Source organism: Barbus barbus (assembly GCF_936440315.1).
Source record: "Barbus barbus genome assembly, chromosome: 33".
Taxonomy (NCBI): domain Eukaryota; kingdom Metazoa; phylum Chordata; class Actinopteri; order Cypriniformes; family Cyprinidae; genus Barbus; species Barbus barbus.
The window spans coordinates 26,593,780-26,611,106 of NC_136761.1; the positions used below are offsets into that span (position 1 = coordinate 26,593,780).

Here is a 17,327-nt window from a genome sequence, read left to right on the forward strand (position 1 = left end):
AACCTGCACCATTAAACAACACCAGAGAACTGTGAACATGCATATATGTTACTGAATTATTACTTTATAATCTCAGGGTACTTCAAATAAATATAGTAGATGAAAGAGGTTGGGATGAAAAAAGTTTGAGAATCCCTGCATGTAAATAAGAAACTGTGCATTTTAATATATTCTGCCAAAGACAAAGACTTGAATAATATGTAATCAATAAAAAAAGATTGATTTTTGATTGAATCTAATTAGAAATACTTAATTTTTGGAATCTGATTACATAATACAGATTACATGTAATCACTTAATAGCCAATATAGGCTATTTGCCTAAACAATCATTTAATATTCTTATCCTTTTCTCAATCTGAAATGTTTATTATTATCAGTGTTAATCCCATTGTTACTGAATTATTTGTAATTTTTTATCCTACTTTAGTGTGCATTCTCTGATATGAAGTGGCTGCTGTTGTATATTTGTATGCAAAAGGAGAAAATGTTTAACGTAAACGATATCATCAGCTCTAAATCCAATTCAATAAAAAGCAAAAAAAAACAAAAAACGCCCAATCCGTAGAAAATTCTGAATTCTTTGTTTATTATTATTGGTTTAACAATTTTCCCAACATTCCCCCCAAAAAAGGGACTGAGAACAGGAGCTGAAGAATTCCATCGTCAGGATATAGATGCTATGACGTTTTATACAACAAAACAAATCCACCATTACTGTATTGAGACGACAGGATTTTGTGCGTGAAAGACAGTCTTGAGCAAGTCATCAGTAGACCTCCCTTTATCCAACAGTCAAAGATACTCAGTTTCCTAGAATTAACAAACTTCCCCACCTCTCACCACATCTAAAAGTGCAAACAGTGATTCAACATACAAAAAGGCACGTTTATCTGTCAGAACTGACTAATGATGAAGGAAAAACCTAGTTTTTGTGCCAAGTGGGTGTGCATGAAACAAGACTTGATTTGTCATACTTAAGCACACAGGATATTGCTTTTAATTTAGGTTTATGACACAACAGGCTAAAACGGTGCGACTATAATCACAGCACTGGACAAAGACCATGTGCAGAAGGAACTGTGGCACTCAAAGTAGTTTGTCTAGGATCTCCAGAACGCTGCTGTGGAAAAGGCCTGTTTTTCCACTGATCTCCTGGGTCACGAGAATCCTCCCGTCTGCTCGAGGCCTCTGAACGACGACGATTTCTCCTTCCGTCAGAGTGAGCTCTGCATCCGTTTTAGCGTTGTAACCTTTCATAACCCTAAATCTGAAAAAAGCAACATTAGCCGGTCAGAATGCACCAAACGCCAGGATGTGCTATACAGGATATCTAATTGCTTATTCACATTCTGACAGGAAATGTTTTTTTCTGTTAAAACAGTTTCGGTGAATTATCTCGATAAATCTCGTAAAAATACTGTATCTGCTAACTGACAATTTTCCGATGTGAGAAAAAATATACCACTCATTGCGAGCCATTTGATTAGATAACGCAATACTTCCTTTAAAGACACACTCAAGAAAACCCACCTATTAGAGCCGGACTGGTTGTTGATCAGTACTGGCTTCATATTTAGCGAGAGGCAGTTCATTGAAGCATGATCCGGGCTTGTGCTCTTTCTGGGTGTTTTTGTGTCTTTAAAAACTAATGTACTTCCATCCCGACCCAAGATGGCTGAAGGGTTCCAGTGGTCTAGAGCCGAAAGACCAGGCTGGGAACTAGAGATTTGTCCTGCAGGTGAGGTGGATGCCATTTTTGATGTCTGAGGAGCATCATGAGTCAGGAACCGCACTGACTTTACTGGCTAAAAGAACAAAACATAGATTCTTATGTAATTCGTTTAAACATTTTAGAGAATTTAAGGATGAAACATCTCATTAAATCCTAGAGCAACACAACTTCTAATCCTTAAACGTTTGCAGGAGATGTTTTACCTTCTCTGTATTGTGCTTATGAGCGTCTGGTTTGACCAGAATGGACTGAGGTGCTGTGGTGGTCTCCTTCTGAACTGGGTCCCTGCTGACCGTTTGATATCCACCAGCAGAGGGAACTGTGGTTTCATATGCCCAATGCTGCGCCTTCATGGGGTTTGAGAACAAACCGTTTCTCTTTTTGGGAAGAACGGGTGAGCGACCGAAAGTATAGATCTGCCCCAAATCCTGAGGTGGAGGCTGAAGGCTTATGATTGAATTTGAATTGTAGTTTCCGTGATGAGGCAAGCCTAAAGAAAAGGCAGAGCAGAAATATATCAGACTGAATAACACACCTGCTGCAGAAGCCAATTTCACAATGAAAAATTTTAAAATATATGAAGAGAGAAAATTACCATATGCAATTGTTCAATCTAAATGAACTGAAAATTAATGTATTCATTAATCTAAAATGTGTCCATACAGATGCACTAAGTTTGGAATAAGTTTCTTTTTAATGTTTTTAAAAGAAGTGCTCACCAAGGCTGCATTTATTTGAAATAATTAAAAATACAGTAAAACAGTAATATAGAAAAGTCTATTACTAAACTATATTCTATATTATTAACTCTTTTCTAAAGTTTAAAATGTAAATGTTTATTTCTGTGATTTTCAGCATCATTACATGATCACATGATCCTTCAGAAATCATTCTTATATACAAATCAGCGTTTTAGACTGATTTCTGAAGGATCATGTGACGCTGAAGACTGGAGTAATGATGCTGAAAATTCAGCTTTGCATCACAGAAATAAATTACATTTTAAACTATATTCAAATAGAAAGTTTTTCAAAAATATTTTACAATATTATAGCATTTTTGATGTATAAAATGCAGCCTTCACTCTTAAAAATAAAGGGTGTTTTTGCAGTGAAGAACCATGTTTCATTCCCCAAAGTACCTTTCAGTAAACATTTCCTAAAAGAACCATTTTTAAGAATGTTTTAAAAATCTAAAGAAGCTTTTTCGACTATAAAGAACCTTTTCTGCATTTGAAAGGTTCCATGGATGTTCAAGGTTCTTCGTAGAACGATTGATGCCAATAAAGAACCTTTATTTTTTTAAAGTGTAGGTGAGCAGAATAGATATATTTCAAAAACATATCAAATGTATATTGGCTTAAAATGACATAAACACAATTTGGACTAGTTTTCCCCATATAGAACAGTTGCAAGTGCAACAATAAAAGCTGATTTAATTTGTCCCGGCGTGTCGGGGCTCGTTGGCTCTCACCCCTGTGTGTGGCGTGCAGGGTGCGTCTCACTGTGCTCCATCCCTGCTTTCCACCCAGCTGCGAACTGCCAGATGACATCACAGCCATTGTAGCTGAAGGGGTGTCGGCGTTTACTCGGTCTAGTGCCAGGACAACAGCCTGCGGCTTGTGTGGGGTGTGGCGTTTTGTTGATACTGTACTTGTATTAGGAATGGCAGGTTTGGTTTGTTCGAGAAACCTTGCAGATGTCCTGTGGGAAAGTCAGTATATTACTGTAACCTTGATTATCAAGATAATAAGTTTGTGCTTGTAAAACAAAAACGGTTCTAATTAGAACTAAAAAGGTCTATAAAAACATTGCATTTCTAACATGTACTGTGACTTTAAAGAACCCATGCACCAATAAACTGACCTGAAGAACCTATATGAATATGTGACCCTGGACCACAAAACCAGTCATAAGTGTCATTTTTCAAACTGTATACGTCAGCTGAAAGCTGAATAAATAATATTTCCATTGATGTATGGTTTGTTATGATCGGACAATATTTGTCTGAGATACAACTATTTGAAAATCTGGAATCTGAGGGTGCAAAAATATCTAAATATTGAGAAAATCACCTTTAAAGTTGTCCAAATGAAGTTCTTAGCAATGCATATTACTAATCAAAAATGAAGTTTTAATATATTTATGATAGGAAATTTACAAAATATCTTCATGGAACATGATCTTTTCTTAATATCCTAATAATTTTTTGGCATAAAAGAAAAATCAATAATTTTGACCCCTACTTAAGACTGCTTTTGTGCTCCAGGGGCACATATTTTTAACAGTGTTTTTAACATATTAAATAATGTAAGGACTGTAGGGGTGTGCAATATTTACTGTCTGCGATAATATAGCAATTGTTGTTTTAACGATATGTGAGCAGACATTATCGAGAATGTCACTCACTTTGCAAAAAAACAAACAGAAACCAGTCTTGAGAGTCCAAAAGCATTGACTGCGTGATGAAAACTACTAGAATGCAGTTAGAATGACCCTAAAATCCAAGTTATGAAACAAAAAATATCCCTGTATAGGTTTTTGTTTTTATATTTATATCACACAGGCAACAGCTGTTTTCAGAAATATCAGCGCATGAGCAGTTCAACAAACAAGAGGTTAATATTGAGTGAGTTACATTTTAGACACAATAATGTATTTTTTTCTGTTTCGCCAATGAAAATCCTTTCAAACAAATCCACAGAAGAACATTTGTGTGTCTCAGAGAAACTGCAGTGTTTTGTTCCTGAATTAATCATTTGAGTCAATGATCCAAAAGACAGTCACTCTTGCTTCATTTCTAAATGAATCAGCCGCTTTGAACGAATTGTTTGAGCGAATGATTCAATGAATCACTCATTAAGACGGGGATTTGCTGCCACCTACTGGCAGTTAGTGTCATATTTATTTATCTTATTTATTTAGTACCAGCACAAAAACGCACTAAGCAATATAGGGACAGTTTCCCGGACAGGGATTAGATTAAGCCAGGACTAGGCCTTTCTTAAAATAGGACATTTAAGTAGTTTCGTCAAACTTGCCTTACTAAAAAGCCTTACTTGTGTGCATTTTAAGACCAAACAATGGCACTGATGTATTTTAAGATATGTCAGTGCAAGCTTTTTTTCAGTTTAGACAGCTCTAACATTTATTTTAGTCTAGGACTAGTCTTAAGACCTGTTTGGGTATTAAGACTAGTCCTAGTTATCGAAAAAAAATCCCAGTAAATATCAAGATATAATTTTTTGCCAATATCTCACACCCCTAGTAAGGAGACGAAGAGGAGAAAGAAAGCAGTGGTATGTTTTGCAGAGTTGTTGTTATATGTCGCCCAACTGTACTATGAACTGTTCTTCTGCTCACCTGAGCACAGGTGTAACATAGTTGGCCGGCAGGATCCCTACTTTGCCTGTTCTGAGAGACAGTCCACGCAGCCAACCCTCTCTGAATTTCCCATAAACTCCCACCATTTCACCTTTCCTCAGTTCCAGCTCTTCAGAGCGATGAGGTGAGTAGGAATACAGCGCAGCACACCTGAACATATCATCAAGTTAAAGAAATAGTTCAACCAAACACCCAAAAATGAAGCTACTGTCATTATTTACTCACTCACAGTAATTAAACAGATAAAATGTTTTTGGGGTTTTTTTTTTGCTTTAAATGCAATGTAATCTTTAAGATGATTGTCCAAGATGTTTTTAAATGTGTAAATAACTAAACTTGTATTGTATTGTACCGATAATGATCTTAGAAACACTTACACACTGATGGAGAGCTGCTGGGTGGCAGACATCTTGCTCTCTGACGGCAGGGGGGACGCCTGAGGGTTAGTCAGTGCCATGGTGATGGTCGGCGGACTTTCACCGTTCATTGTTCTGTCTCTCTGTAATAGCCAGAAAGTAACTGGTAATTGTCTTATCTTGTGCAGACACTGACAGCAATGTAATCTCTTCAATACAACTGTAGCACAACATTTGTTGAACTCCAAACGTTCATGCTTATGTAGCATTCTGATAATATATAGTTTGCATGTGTTAAATGGTAAGTAGTATAGTTTTGAATAACTTCACGATAACTAATTCTCAAAACAAAGAGACAAAAGACAAGATGAAAAACAACACAAAACAAAAAAAGATGAGCAACAATAAAACAAAAACAAAGCTAAACAAAAACAAGACAAAACAAAATGACAAGACTAAAAACAAAAAGGCAAAAACAAAGCAAAAGTAAAAACAAGCTGAAACAAAGTAGACTAAAGACAAGACAAAAATGAAGCAAAACAAAAAACAAGATACAAGGAAAAGACTAAAAACAAAGCAAAACTAGACAGATAAAAAATAAAATTAATTTAAACGACAAGACTAAATACAACACAAAAACAAACCAAAACAACATAAGACGAAAACAAAATTAAACAAAAAGACAAGACTAAAAACTAAAATAAAACTGCAACAATCTAAATAAACAAAAAAAAATAATAAAAACAACATAAAACAGCAAAAAACAAAAAGAAAGCAAAAACTATAAACAAGACTGTAAAACCAAACAAAGCAAAATTAAAAGATCAGGAACTTTTGCTCACTGAATACTGCTAATGATTGACACATTAAGTATATAGTAAAAAGTTTCAAAAAGAGTCATTTTGTAGTTCTCTTGCATAAGAGCAAATAAAACATCTCTAACATGACTCAGACTGAGACTATAGCACTGATAACAAACGACTAATACTATAAGGCCATGTGTTCATCTGGGCAGCGGAGTCATGAATCTTCCTCTTAAACTGAGATCCAGTCTAATATTAGTTCATTACAAAAGCATGATGAAACAAGGGACCGATCTGTGAATTCTGTTACTTTGACAATTTCCACGCCTCTCTTAATCACTTACACCTACAGTATGTCCCATAATTATCTCAAAGAGAGCAGGTGATTACAGCTTAGTTACATCAGCACTGCCACAGAAGGCCTAGAGTTAGACATTAACACATTTTATTCAATGTGACTTACAAATGAGAAATACAGCATAGGTGATTCATACACAGTAAGTAGTGCTGTGATCCAATTGTATCTTAAAATTAGTACAATAGAGCATGTATTTTAAGTCAGTTTGGTCCCACATTATATTGCACTGAAATTCTGGTGTAGGATTTACTTAGAAACTATTTTCACACAGAAATTGCTAGTCAATTTCATTAATAATTGCAATAACATAATTAAACATAAAATTTGAGGGTTTTTTGTTGGTAAAACTTTTTATTAGTTTTTACCATGTAGTAGACTACTACAACTACTACTACTTGTGTCAAAAAAGAAATGTTTAGGATATTTTAGGCACAGATATTGTATCTTCTGTCTCAGTGGTAGTCAACTTCAGATTCAAAGTAGACAGCTATTACATGAACACTAACAACAGACCGCCATCATTCAGTTAAACCTGACAAAGCATGTCATTCAGCACGAATGCGATTAGAGATCTACAAAGTAAGGGAAGAGTTTAAGCAAATAATAATGACTTGAAGTTTCAGTCTGCTCCTCACACCTCCAATGATTTTTAATAACCTGTATATACTGTATGTCACATTTACCGTTGTTTGCAAAATCCACATCGAAGATTTCCCCACACAAATTTTGAGCTCAAACTGTTAAACATAAAGCCACTTGGTTTGAAAGGGACTGCAAATTTGACAATGGACCTCTTATGCCCGCGACTATTTTTATGGTACAGCTATGGGTGTGCGACATTCATCGTCTGTGATAATATTGTAAATGATATGCGAGCTGATATTATGGAATATTTCACTCACTTTGCAAAAAAACTAACAGAAACCCGCATTGGCTGCGTGATGAAAATCCAGTTAAAATTACTCAGCAATTAAGTAAAAAATACCCCTGCATGGGTTTTTATTTTTTATATTTATATAGCTAAATAATATCAGACAAGCAACAGATATTTTCCTAAATATTAGCACCTGAGCATGATCGCAAATGTGGTATTAATTTTATCCAACAGTTCAACAAACGAAGTTAATATTGGGCGAGTTACATTTTAAACACAATATTGTCTGATTTTTTCTGTTTCGCCAAAAACATTGTTTCAATCAAAGCTGGATCGTTTATGCTGTTCTGAATTTAATCGTGACGTTAAACAGAAACGATAAGGGTAATGACGAAGTAATGACGACGATTTAACGTCACACTGTAATTTATGAGTGATTTTTACTTATTGTATAATAATAATTTTAATTATTGTATATTCTATATTGCATAAAGACTTAGAAAGTGCAAAATAGTAAGAAATATCTGGTTATATATATATATTTTTTTATTATATTTTCCACTAAGAAGCCTATTTTTGGGATCATTACATTTTTGCTGTGACATTATAATCGAAAGAAAATTATCCTCCATTCTCAGTGGTCTAATACTATTCTAGTATTAGACCACTGAGACTAAAAATGCAAAAATATGCAATAAGCAAAAATACCGGTTAAAATATAAAGCTCCAGTTAAAAAGCAAAAGTTCAGGAGTCCATCTGCACATTTGATCAAACATTGGAGTACTTTTCTGTTTCGCCAAAAAAAATAGTTTCAATCAAAGCTGGATAATTTATGCATCTCAGAGCAACACTGCGGTGATTCCTTACCAAATAAATCTGTTTTTGAACAAATCATTTGAGTCAATGATGCATTTGAAAAAAACAGTCACTTAGTTTCTAGATTAGATTAGATTCAACTTTATTGTCATTGCACATGTAAGGTACAAGGCAACGAAATGCAAACTTGTTTGAATGAATGATTTAATGAATCACTCATTAAGACAGGGACTTGTCGCCACCTACTGGCACTTTGAGTGTCATGCTTATTTATCCATGACAGGCCTAAACCAGCCAAGGTACCAGTATTAAAACACAGAAAAATATTGTTTAATTATAATTATCAAAAATAAATCTGTCAAATAAGATATATTGAGATATCATGTTTTGTCAATATCCCGCACTTCTACAGCACCAGACTCAATTCACTTTCATTGCATGGAGCAGCCAGCAGATTCTGCAATACCTTCTTTTGCGTTCCATTATGTGCATGATGGGTTTGCACCGGCGATGAGTAAACAATTATGTCATTTTTATTTTTAGGTGAACTATTGCTTTAAATATTTCCTTTCGCATCAGAATAGATGCTACTGAGTCAGAAACAGTGAGCATGTTTCCTGTGACTTAAGAGCGTTGCACAATCTGAATAAAAAAACACAAATAATGCAAGAAATCCAGTGTTAACTAGCCCTGGGCAAGTCGTAAGTCGAGTGACTCGTCTCTCCGTGATGTGATGTTCTCCTCGCCTTCTATTAATGACACAGCTGATGGCAGGAGGAGAGCGAGAGAGAGAGACACTGCTCGATGGAGAGGAATGAACCTTTCAACCAGATAAGAGGAAAGTGTTATGTAACTCTATATGAGTCATGAGCTTGTAAAGCAGCAACAGAGAATGGGGCATTTTTAGCTCTCAAAAACACGCTGGCTTCCTCGCACATAGGAAAACATCTCATACCGACAGAGGAGAGAAATACTTGCACCCGTTTTTGAGGGGAAAGTCAGGAAAATCCAGGGATCAGCTCGTTTTAGGGGATTTCAATGCATTGTTTCTAGTGCTGGGCAACGCTTAATTGTGATTAAGCGCATACAAAATAATAAAAATTATTTATATAATGCGTGTGTGCTGTGTACATTTATTATGTATATATAAAGACACACACATACCGTATACGTTTTGAAAATATTTACATTCATATAAATATATTATATAAACAGAACTTTATTCTTAAACATATACATGCATGTGTATTTATATATACACATAATAAATATACACAGCACACACACACACATTATGTACACAAAATTCAATCAAATGTGTGACAATCTGAGACTGAAGCAGCCACATTTGCATCATGCACACATTAAGATATTATAAAAATCGTTCCTTGTCTATACAAGAACCACAGACAACAAAAACAAAACATCTCTGACTCATCACCTCTCTCGTGAACCCGAATAGGATGTTAAACTCACTCTTATCATTTAGTGTAGCATGCACGTCTAACTAATATCATGTCTGCACAGCAAATAAACAGCCAATCATCATTCCCACACAAACAAACACAGGGGCTGCTCACCTTAGGCACGTTTCTGCGAGAGCTCCTCAGACGTGGCTTGTTAATTGTAGCGAGTTGTGGCGTCTTGCTGGAGGACGGCTGTGCGCTGGAGCTGATGTGAGGATAGTTCAGGCTGTTCAGGAGACTGACATTTGGAGGCCTGGCTGACTTGTGAGACGCTCCAGCGATCCGCCTGGGGACGCAAGCATCGGCGTTTACCCTGCCTCCGCTCCGTGGCTGCGACTCCACAGAATCCCTCCTTTTGCGTTTTTCTAGAAGCTTGTACGCCGCCGGATTTGGCTGCAGCGGGAAACACAAAAGGGGTTTAAAAAGAAGCAGAGATGCACAATAAAGCCATGCTGGGTTGCGTAAGCCTCTCTACCTGCTGCGCCTGAGTTTGTCAGAAAGAAAAGTGCTGTTAGTCCCACCTGCTCGCCCTAAACTTCCTATATAAGTGGCAGCTGGAGCTGAAGATCTGAGTAGCGTGGCGTTAAGATGGACTGGTGCAGCACATGTGGGCAGGAGGAGTGACGCTCCCCCTCTCTGTTCCCATGATGAGCTGCTCTGCCACCGAAGTAAAAGAAAGCATTACTGTGCCTTCACGCCTGGCTGCTCAGATGCCCGAGTGGCGTTGAGAGCGAGGCTGGCTGTTTTACCTGAATAACCTCAGATATAATCCAGTGCACGGATAATGAAATGCATTCCTTAACTAGACGAAATGACTAGCAACATGGGCACTATCTTCTCTAATACATTAGAAGCTGTTGCCCCCCTCAAATTGAAAAAGGTTAGCGAAAAACGTACTGCGCCATGGTACAACAGTTATACCCATTCTCTCAAGAAAGAAACTCGTAATCTTGAGCGCAAATGGAGAAAAACTAACTTGGAAGTTTTTAGAATTGCGTGGAAAAACAGTATGTCCAGCTATAGACAGGCTCTAAAAGCTGCCAGGGTAGAGCATATCCGCAAACTCATAGATAATAACCAAAACAATCCAAGGTTTTTATTTAGCACAGTGGCTAGACTAACAAATAAACACACGCCACCCGATCTAAATATTCCCTCACAGTTTAATAGTAATGACTTTATGAATTTCTTTACTGATAAAATAGATAACATCAGAAATACAATATCAAATGTAGATTTTACTGCGTCTAGTATTTCAGCTTCATTCATCGCATCCAAAGAAAAACTGCAGTGCTTTACAACTATAGGACAGGAAGAGCTAAATAAACTTATCAGTGCAACAACATGTTTATTAGATCCTGTACCCACTAAACTACTGAAAGAGTTGTTACCTGTAGCAGAAGAACCGATTCCCAATATTATTAACTCATCGTTATCTTTAGTTCACGTCCCAAAACCATTCAAGCTGGCGGTTATTAAGCCTCTTATCTCTATGAAGAATTTCAGTCAGGTTTCAGGCCCAATCATAGTACAGAAACTGCACTTGTTAAAATTACAAATGATTTGCTTCTTGCTTCAGACCAAGGCTGCACCTCATTGCTAGTATTACTTGATCTTAGTGCTGCGCTCAACACTATAGACCATGAAAAAATCATAGATCGATTACAAAACTATACTGGTATTCAAGGGCAGGCTTTAAGATGGTTTAGATCCTACCTGTCCGATCGCTACCACTTTGTTCATTTAAATGGGGAGTCATCTCAATTATCACCAGTAAAGTATGGAGTACCACAAGGATCTGTCCTAGGTCCTCTGCTATTTACAATATATATGTTGCCCCTTGGTAATATTATTAGAAAATACAGGATTAGTTTTCATTGTTATGCTGATGTCATTTTTGATGTCACGTCAAATAATTTTTGCTTAGATGGAATAGCAGCTACGCTAATTATGTCTCTATTTGTTTAACATCCCGTGGTAACTAGGAATTACAGAAGCTTCAGTCTGGATCCAACCCTTAAATGATCTGAGATGACCGAACACCTGAGAAAAGATAATGCCAACCCCTCAGAGGACCTAAGAGGATGCCAACGCTCAGACAACATACAGAATTACCAAATGTTGCCATAAGTTAAATATATTAAGGTTCTGCAATATATAAATATATTATGGAAACTTAATTTCCTGTAGAGCTGCTTTGCAATGATTTGTATAGTAAAAAGCGCTATACAAATAAACTTGAACAATATATGCAGTTGTAAAATGAATGCTCATTTTAAAATAGTAATTAAAAAAAAAAAAAAAAAAAAACTGTCCACTATTTTTGCATTGTGGTGAAAATTTAACTATTTATGCAAAATATTATTTCTTGTTTAATTGTTTTATTATTATTGTGGTTAAATATGATCTGAACATGTGATTTCTTTGGGAGAGTCAACATGTTTTGAAATCGAAAATAAAAGCCTGTTGTCTTACCTCTGTGAGCTGCAAAGGAAAAATCCCAACTTTGTCTCCAAGTTTACCTTCAACCCAATTTTCATTCACTTGTTTGATAAGAGTAATGCTGTCTCCCTGCAGGGGGAAGAGAGAGAGATAGGCATGTGTTAGGCAGCTGTGGGAGCAGGACGTCCCTGAAGACGTTTACTTAGCTTGAATCACTCTGCTGCAGGCCCATTACCCCCTTAACTCAGCTCCAGACCCATTTGGACCATCTGCTCTCAGAAAAAAACAACACTCCAGGAAAATGTCCTTTAATGGATGCTGTGCCTGAGTCAAAACTGTTATATAATTCAAGTCCTGCGGTGTGACTAACAATACTGCTACATTACAGAGCCCAAAGAAGCTAGCTTTATTTGCTTCCAGGTTCCACATTATGAATCACACTAATGAGTAAACATGCATACATTCAACATACAATAGCCTCAAAAAGTATTTAGACACTTCACTCACACATAAAAGAATATAAGAATAATACATGTTTATAGTGTGTGTGTGTGTATACATATACAGGTGCTGGTCATAACATTAGAATATCATGAAAAAGTTGATTTATTTCAGTAATACCATTCAAAAAGTGAAACTTGTATATTAGATTCATTCATTACACACAGACTGATATATTTCAAATGTTTATTTCCTTTCTTTTTGATGATTATAACTGACAACTAATGAAAGTCCCAAATTCAGTATCTCAGAAAATTAGAATATTGTGAAAATGTTCAATATTGAAGACACCTGGTGCCACACTCTAATCAGCTAATGAACTCAAAACACCTGCAAAAGCCTTTAAATGGTCTCTCAGTCTAGTTCTGTAGGCTACACAATCATGGGGAAGACTGCAGACTTGACCGGTGTCCAAAAGATGACCATTGACACCTTGAATTGCGACAAAAATAGTCTGAATTGTAATTTTTAAACTCAGAATTGTGAGAAAAATTATTATAATTTTTATTTTTCTATTCTGTAGCAGAAATGGGCTTCCATACTTTCTGGCTGTCAAAGTTGCAAAGGTCATTGCAAAAATAGCTTAGAAGAGCTCCGTCTAGAATAATTTTAGCAGATGCCACTAGCTTTGATGTTTTATTAATGCAATGACATTTATTTATAATTTAAGTGTCTAAATAGTTTTTGTGGCCACTGTACCAACCCAAATGAATTGTGGCGGTACATTGATTAAAGAAGAAGAAATCATGAAATGGGTAGGTCTATAAAGTACGAGATTAACCTTGAAGAAGGATAAGTATTCCTTGCTGTCCCCTGGATCCAGATTGTTAGCATTGAAGTCATAAAGCGCTCGGCAGAGGGCCAGCGGCAGCGGCTGCTCGCTGATGACCTTCACCACATCCACCGGAACCAGACCGCTGCTGTCTCTGCCTTCGCCGTAATACCAGTTATCATCCACTCTCCAGCGCAGGTAAATAATGTCACCGGACTTCATCATGAGCTCGCCAGCTGCGTTACCCTGGAAGTCATATAAAGCTTGAGCTTGCACCTGAAACAAATACAAATATCATAAGGAAGACTGTCAAGAACATATCTGGATCATAACTCGAATAGAAATAATGAAGCCATTCTAGGCCATAATTGTCATGACCATTAAATATATCCAATTCTACTTGATGATGACATGTGACCCTGGACCACAAAACCAGTTTTAAGTCGCTGGGGTATATTTGTAGCAATAGCCAACAATACATTGCATTGGTCAAAATTATTGATTTTTCTTTTATGCCAAAAATCATTAGGATATTAAAGATCATGTTCCATGAAGATATTTAGAAAATTTCCTACTGTAAATATATCTCAACTTCATTTTGATTAGTAATATGCATTGCTAAGAACTTCATCTGGACAACTTTAAAGGTGATTTTTCTCAATATTTAGATTTTTTTGCATCCTCAGATTCCAGATTTTCAAATAGTTGCATCTCAGCCATATTATCCTATATTGTCCGATCCTAACAAACCATACATCAATGGAAAGCTTGTTTATTTAGCTTTCAGATGATGCATGAAATCTCAATTTTGAAAAATTGCCCCTTATGCCTGGTTTTGTGGTCCAGGGGCACATATATGAATTATTACAAAAATAAAGCTACTGATGTACTGACTTTACTACATGGTAATGGGTCAAAGACAAAAAAGGGTTTACTATCAAAACAATTTACTATCATACATTTTTAACATGATTTACAGCAGACACCCACTATAATGTCATTCAGTGTAATGATAGTTTCAAAAATCTTGTCCGGCATATTTAGAACAGAATCATTAGATGAGATTAAAACACTCTTTAAGGATCAAACAGATCAGCCCCCAAAAACTATTCATTAATTCAACTAATTCATCTTAAATCTACCAGTCCTACTAAATATCAGGTTTTACTCATTTGTCTGGTTTTTAATCATTTAAAATATACAAAAATTTAGTATGATCACTTATTCTTTTATATATTTTAATAAGCACATGTCAGAATAAGTATGTTGATTCATTTTTACATTAATATATCTTTTACACTGAATGACAATGGAACATTTCACCCATATTTTGACATTTTATTATCACAATGTTATTTGAAACATTAAAGTAGACACTTTACTTGCATTTAATATGCTTTCTATGTATAAAATCACTTTTGTAAATTTAATTTGATGCCGACACCAACATGTGTCATCTTGTATTTGACCCTTTTATTTATATATATATATATATATATATATATATATAAAAAATTTATTATTATTATTATTTATTTATTTTTCTTTCTGATATATGACTATAAATAAAAGCAAATTGATTCCTGTACAAAACATCTCAGAAAAAAGTTTGAGACCCCTGGTTTAAATTAAAAAGCAGATCTGACAGTACAGTTAAAGAATACTTTATGGTCTACCTCTTGTATTGTTTTTAATTTATGCTCTTTTTAATAATAAGAAAAAGCTAAATTTAATAGCTAAACAGATTTAGACAGATAGTATTTTCTTTATGCAAAATATTATTTCTTTTTTTATATATTTAGATTTTGTAAAAATCATGTTTTTAAGTCTGTAAAAGACAAACAATATTAGAAAAAGTTAAACATTAATACAAAAATATATTTATTTTATATGATGTATTAATAAAAAAATTGAATTAAAAGACAATTGACTTCTTCAAATAACACATCTAACAGTGCTCTTTACTGTATACTATCTTGCAGTACTTCAAATGCATGAATACTAAATTAAAGGCTTGAAATGAGAAATCCAGTGGGAACGGTTCCTCAGAGCTCAAAAGCATCCCAAACTTCTAAACAGCATTACTGTGCAAATGCAATGGCTTTTCCCAAATGAAACTCAAGTCCACTGACCTACTTAAAGCAAACCAAGGCCCAGTGTGTTTCAGTGGACATTGTTAAACACACACAGAGATAATAGGGCTCTTAAGCAGATCAGATTGTCAAACTGACCTCCCATATAAAACAACAGATTTACAAATTTCATCATTTATACTGCACAGAATTATCCCTCTGTTGAAAAATAATCGTGCTCCGTTTGATGTGGCACGACAACAGACACGGTGTAATATGATACACACAAGAGAAAGTTTTGAAAATATTCATATCCTATATCAAAACAAATCACATCACAACCCCTAGAAGATAAAAGCTTTTAATTAGTGCTGTCAAGTGATTAATCGCATCTAAAATAAAAGATTACTACTATATATAAATTAGTGCTGTCAACGATTAATTTTTTTTTACATAACATGAGTGTGTTTATGCATATATAAATACACACACGCATGTATATTTTTAATAAAAAGATGTTATGCTTATATATTTATATATGATGTAATTTATATGAATATAAATATATACATGTAAAAATGTTCAAAATATATGTTGTATGTGTGTCTTTATATATACATAATAAATATACACAGTAAACACACAAATATTATGTAAACAAACTTTTATTTTGGATGCGATTAATCGTTTGACAGCACTAATATAAATACAGACATGCAGCATATATTTAGAAAATATTTACATCATAAATATTTAAAACAAACATCTTTCTCTTAAAAATATAGATGCATGATGTGTGTATTTATATATACATAATAAATATACACACATAAACAAACAATTTACATATTAATCGCGATTAATCGTTTGACTGCACTACAACAAAAGCAAACAAGCCTGATCTTGACATGCAGGCAAGCCTTAAGTGCAAGTCACAAAACACACCAACAGCAGCTACAAAAAAAAAAAAAAAGACAAAGGCTGCTTTTTAAGTCTCAAAGCATTACTCACGCTCTAATGCAACAAAAGCACGTCGTATTCTTACCCCCTGTCTGGGAAGATCTTGAAAGTAACTGCTTAAAAGGTCCTCCTGGACTGTCGAGCTGATATATCTGACAGATCTGTCCCTCGGCGTGCCCAGCGGACCCCGATCCTGGAGGCTCTGGAGGAGTCTCAGCAGCAGAGGGTTGGTCGGAAGCTCCTGCACTGATCCAGGAACAGCAGCTCTGCACTCTGGACAGCACATCTGATGAGGGTGTGAAGCCTCGTGCTGCTGAAGGCATGCCATACAGAACGTGTGCTGGCACGGCAAGACCTTGGCAGAGGCGTCCAGAGGCTCCATACACAAAGGACACTCCAACAGGTTCAAAACAGCCAGATCCTCCATCATACAGGAGCACGCACACCTGAGACACCGTTTCAGAAAGTGTTCAGAGCTAAAAACAAGTGCATATTAGATACCTAATGATTTCTCACTGTAAACCTGTTGATCCATGTACTCTCGTCAACACCTGTTCATTACACTACTGTAACAGATGCAAACAGGTGTGAACGCCAAGCACTTGTAAATACAGACACACGTTTATGTTTAGGTTATGTAACTATACTTGAGCTTACAACCATTTGTGCTCTTATGGTCCAGTGAAAGCCAAAAAAGCACGTTTTGATTGAAATCAAGATCAGGTGAGTCGCGCGCGATGAAACACCTTCGCAGCCAAAACAAGTTAGATATAAAATTGAACATTGTAC

At 35.6% G+C, this 17,327-nt stretch overlaps 1 protein-coding gene across 1 annotated transcript; it reads right to left on the bottom strand.

The window, feature by feature from the left end:
- Positions 1–561: 561 nt before the first annotated feature.
- On the bottom strand, positions 562–17,027 carry LOC306852824 (E3 ubiquitin-protein ligase SH3RF2-like). Its single transcript, XM_079389920.1, has 10 exons — positions 16,624–17,027; positions 13,516–13,782; positions 12,267–12,362; positions 9,906–10,184; positions 5,495–5,616; positions 5,097–5,267; positions 3,208–3,437; positions 1,938–2,224; positions 1,533–1,807; positions 562–1,269 (listed from the first exon to the last, which is right to left on the bottom strand). Exons 1-10 carry the CDS (start codon positions 16,966–16,968, stop codon positions 1,089–1,091), a joined length of 2,253 nt encoding a protein of 750 aa, XP_079246046.1. The 5' UTR covers positions 16,969–17,027; the 3' UTR covers positions 562–1,088.
- Positions 17,028–17,327: the final 300 nt, after the last annotated feature.

Coding starts and splice junctions, on each gene's coding strand:
- LOC306852824 (XM_079389920.1), bottom strand. CDS start 16,968: ATGATGGAGGATCTGGCTGTTTTGAACCTGTTGGAGTGTCCTTTGTGT. Junction 12,363..13,515: donor AATACTTATCCTTCTTCAAG/GTTAATCTCGTA, acceptor TTCCCCCTGCAG/GGAGACAGCATTACTCTTAT. Junction 2,225..3,207: donor CCTGCACGCCACACACAGGG/GTGAGAGCCAAC, acceptor CCTTTTCTTTAG/GCTTGCCTCATCACGGAAAC.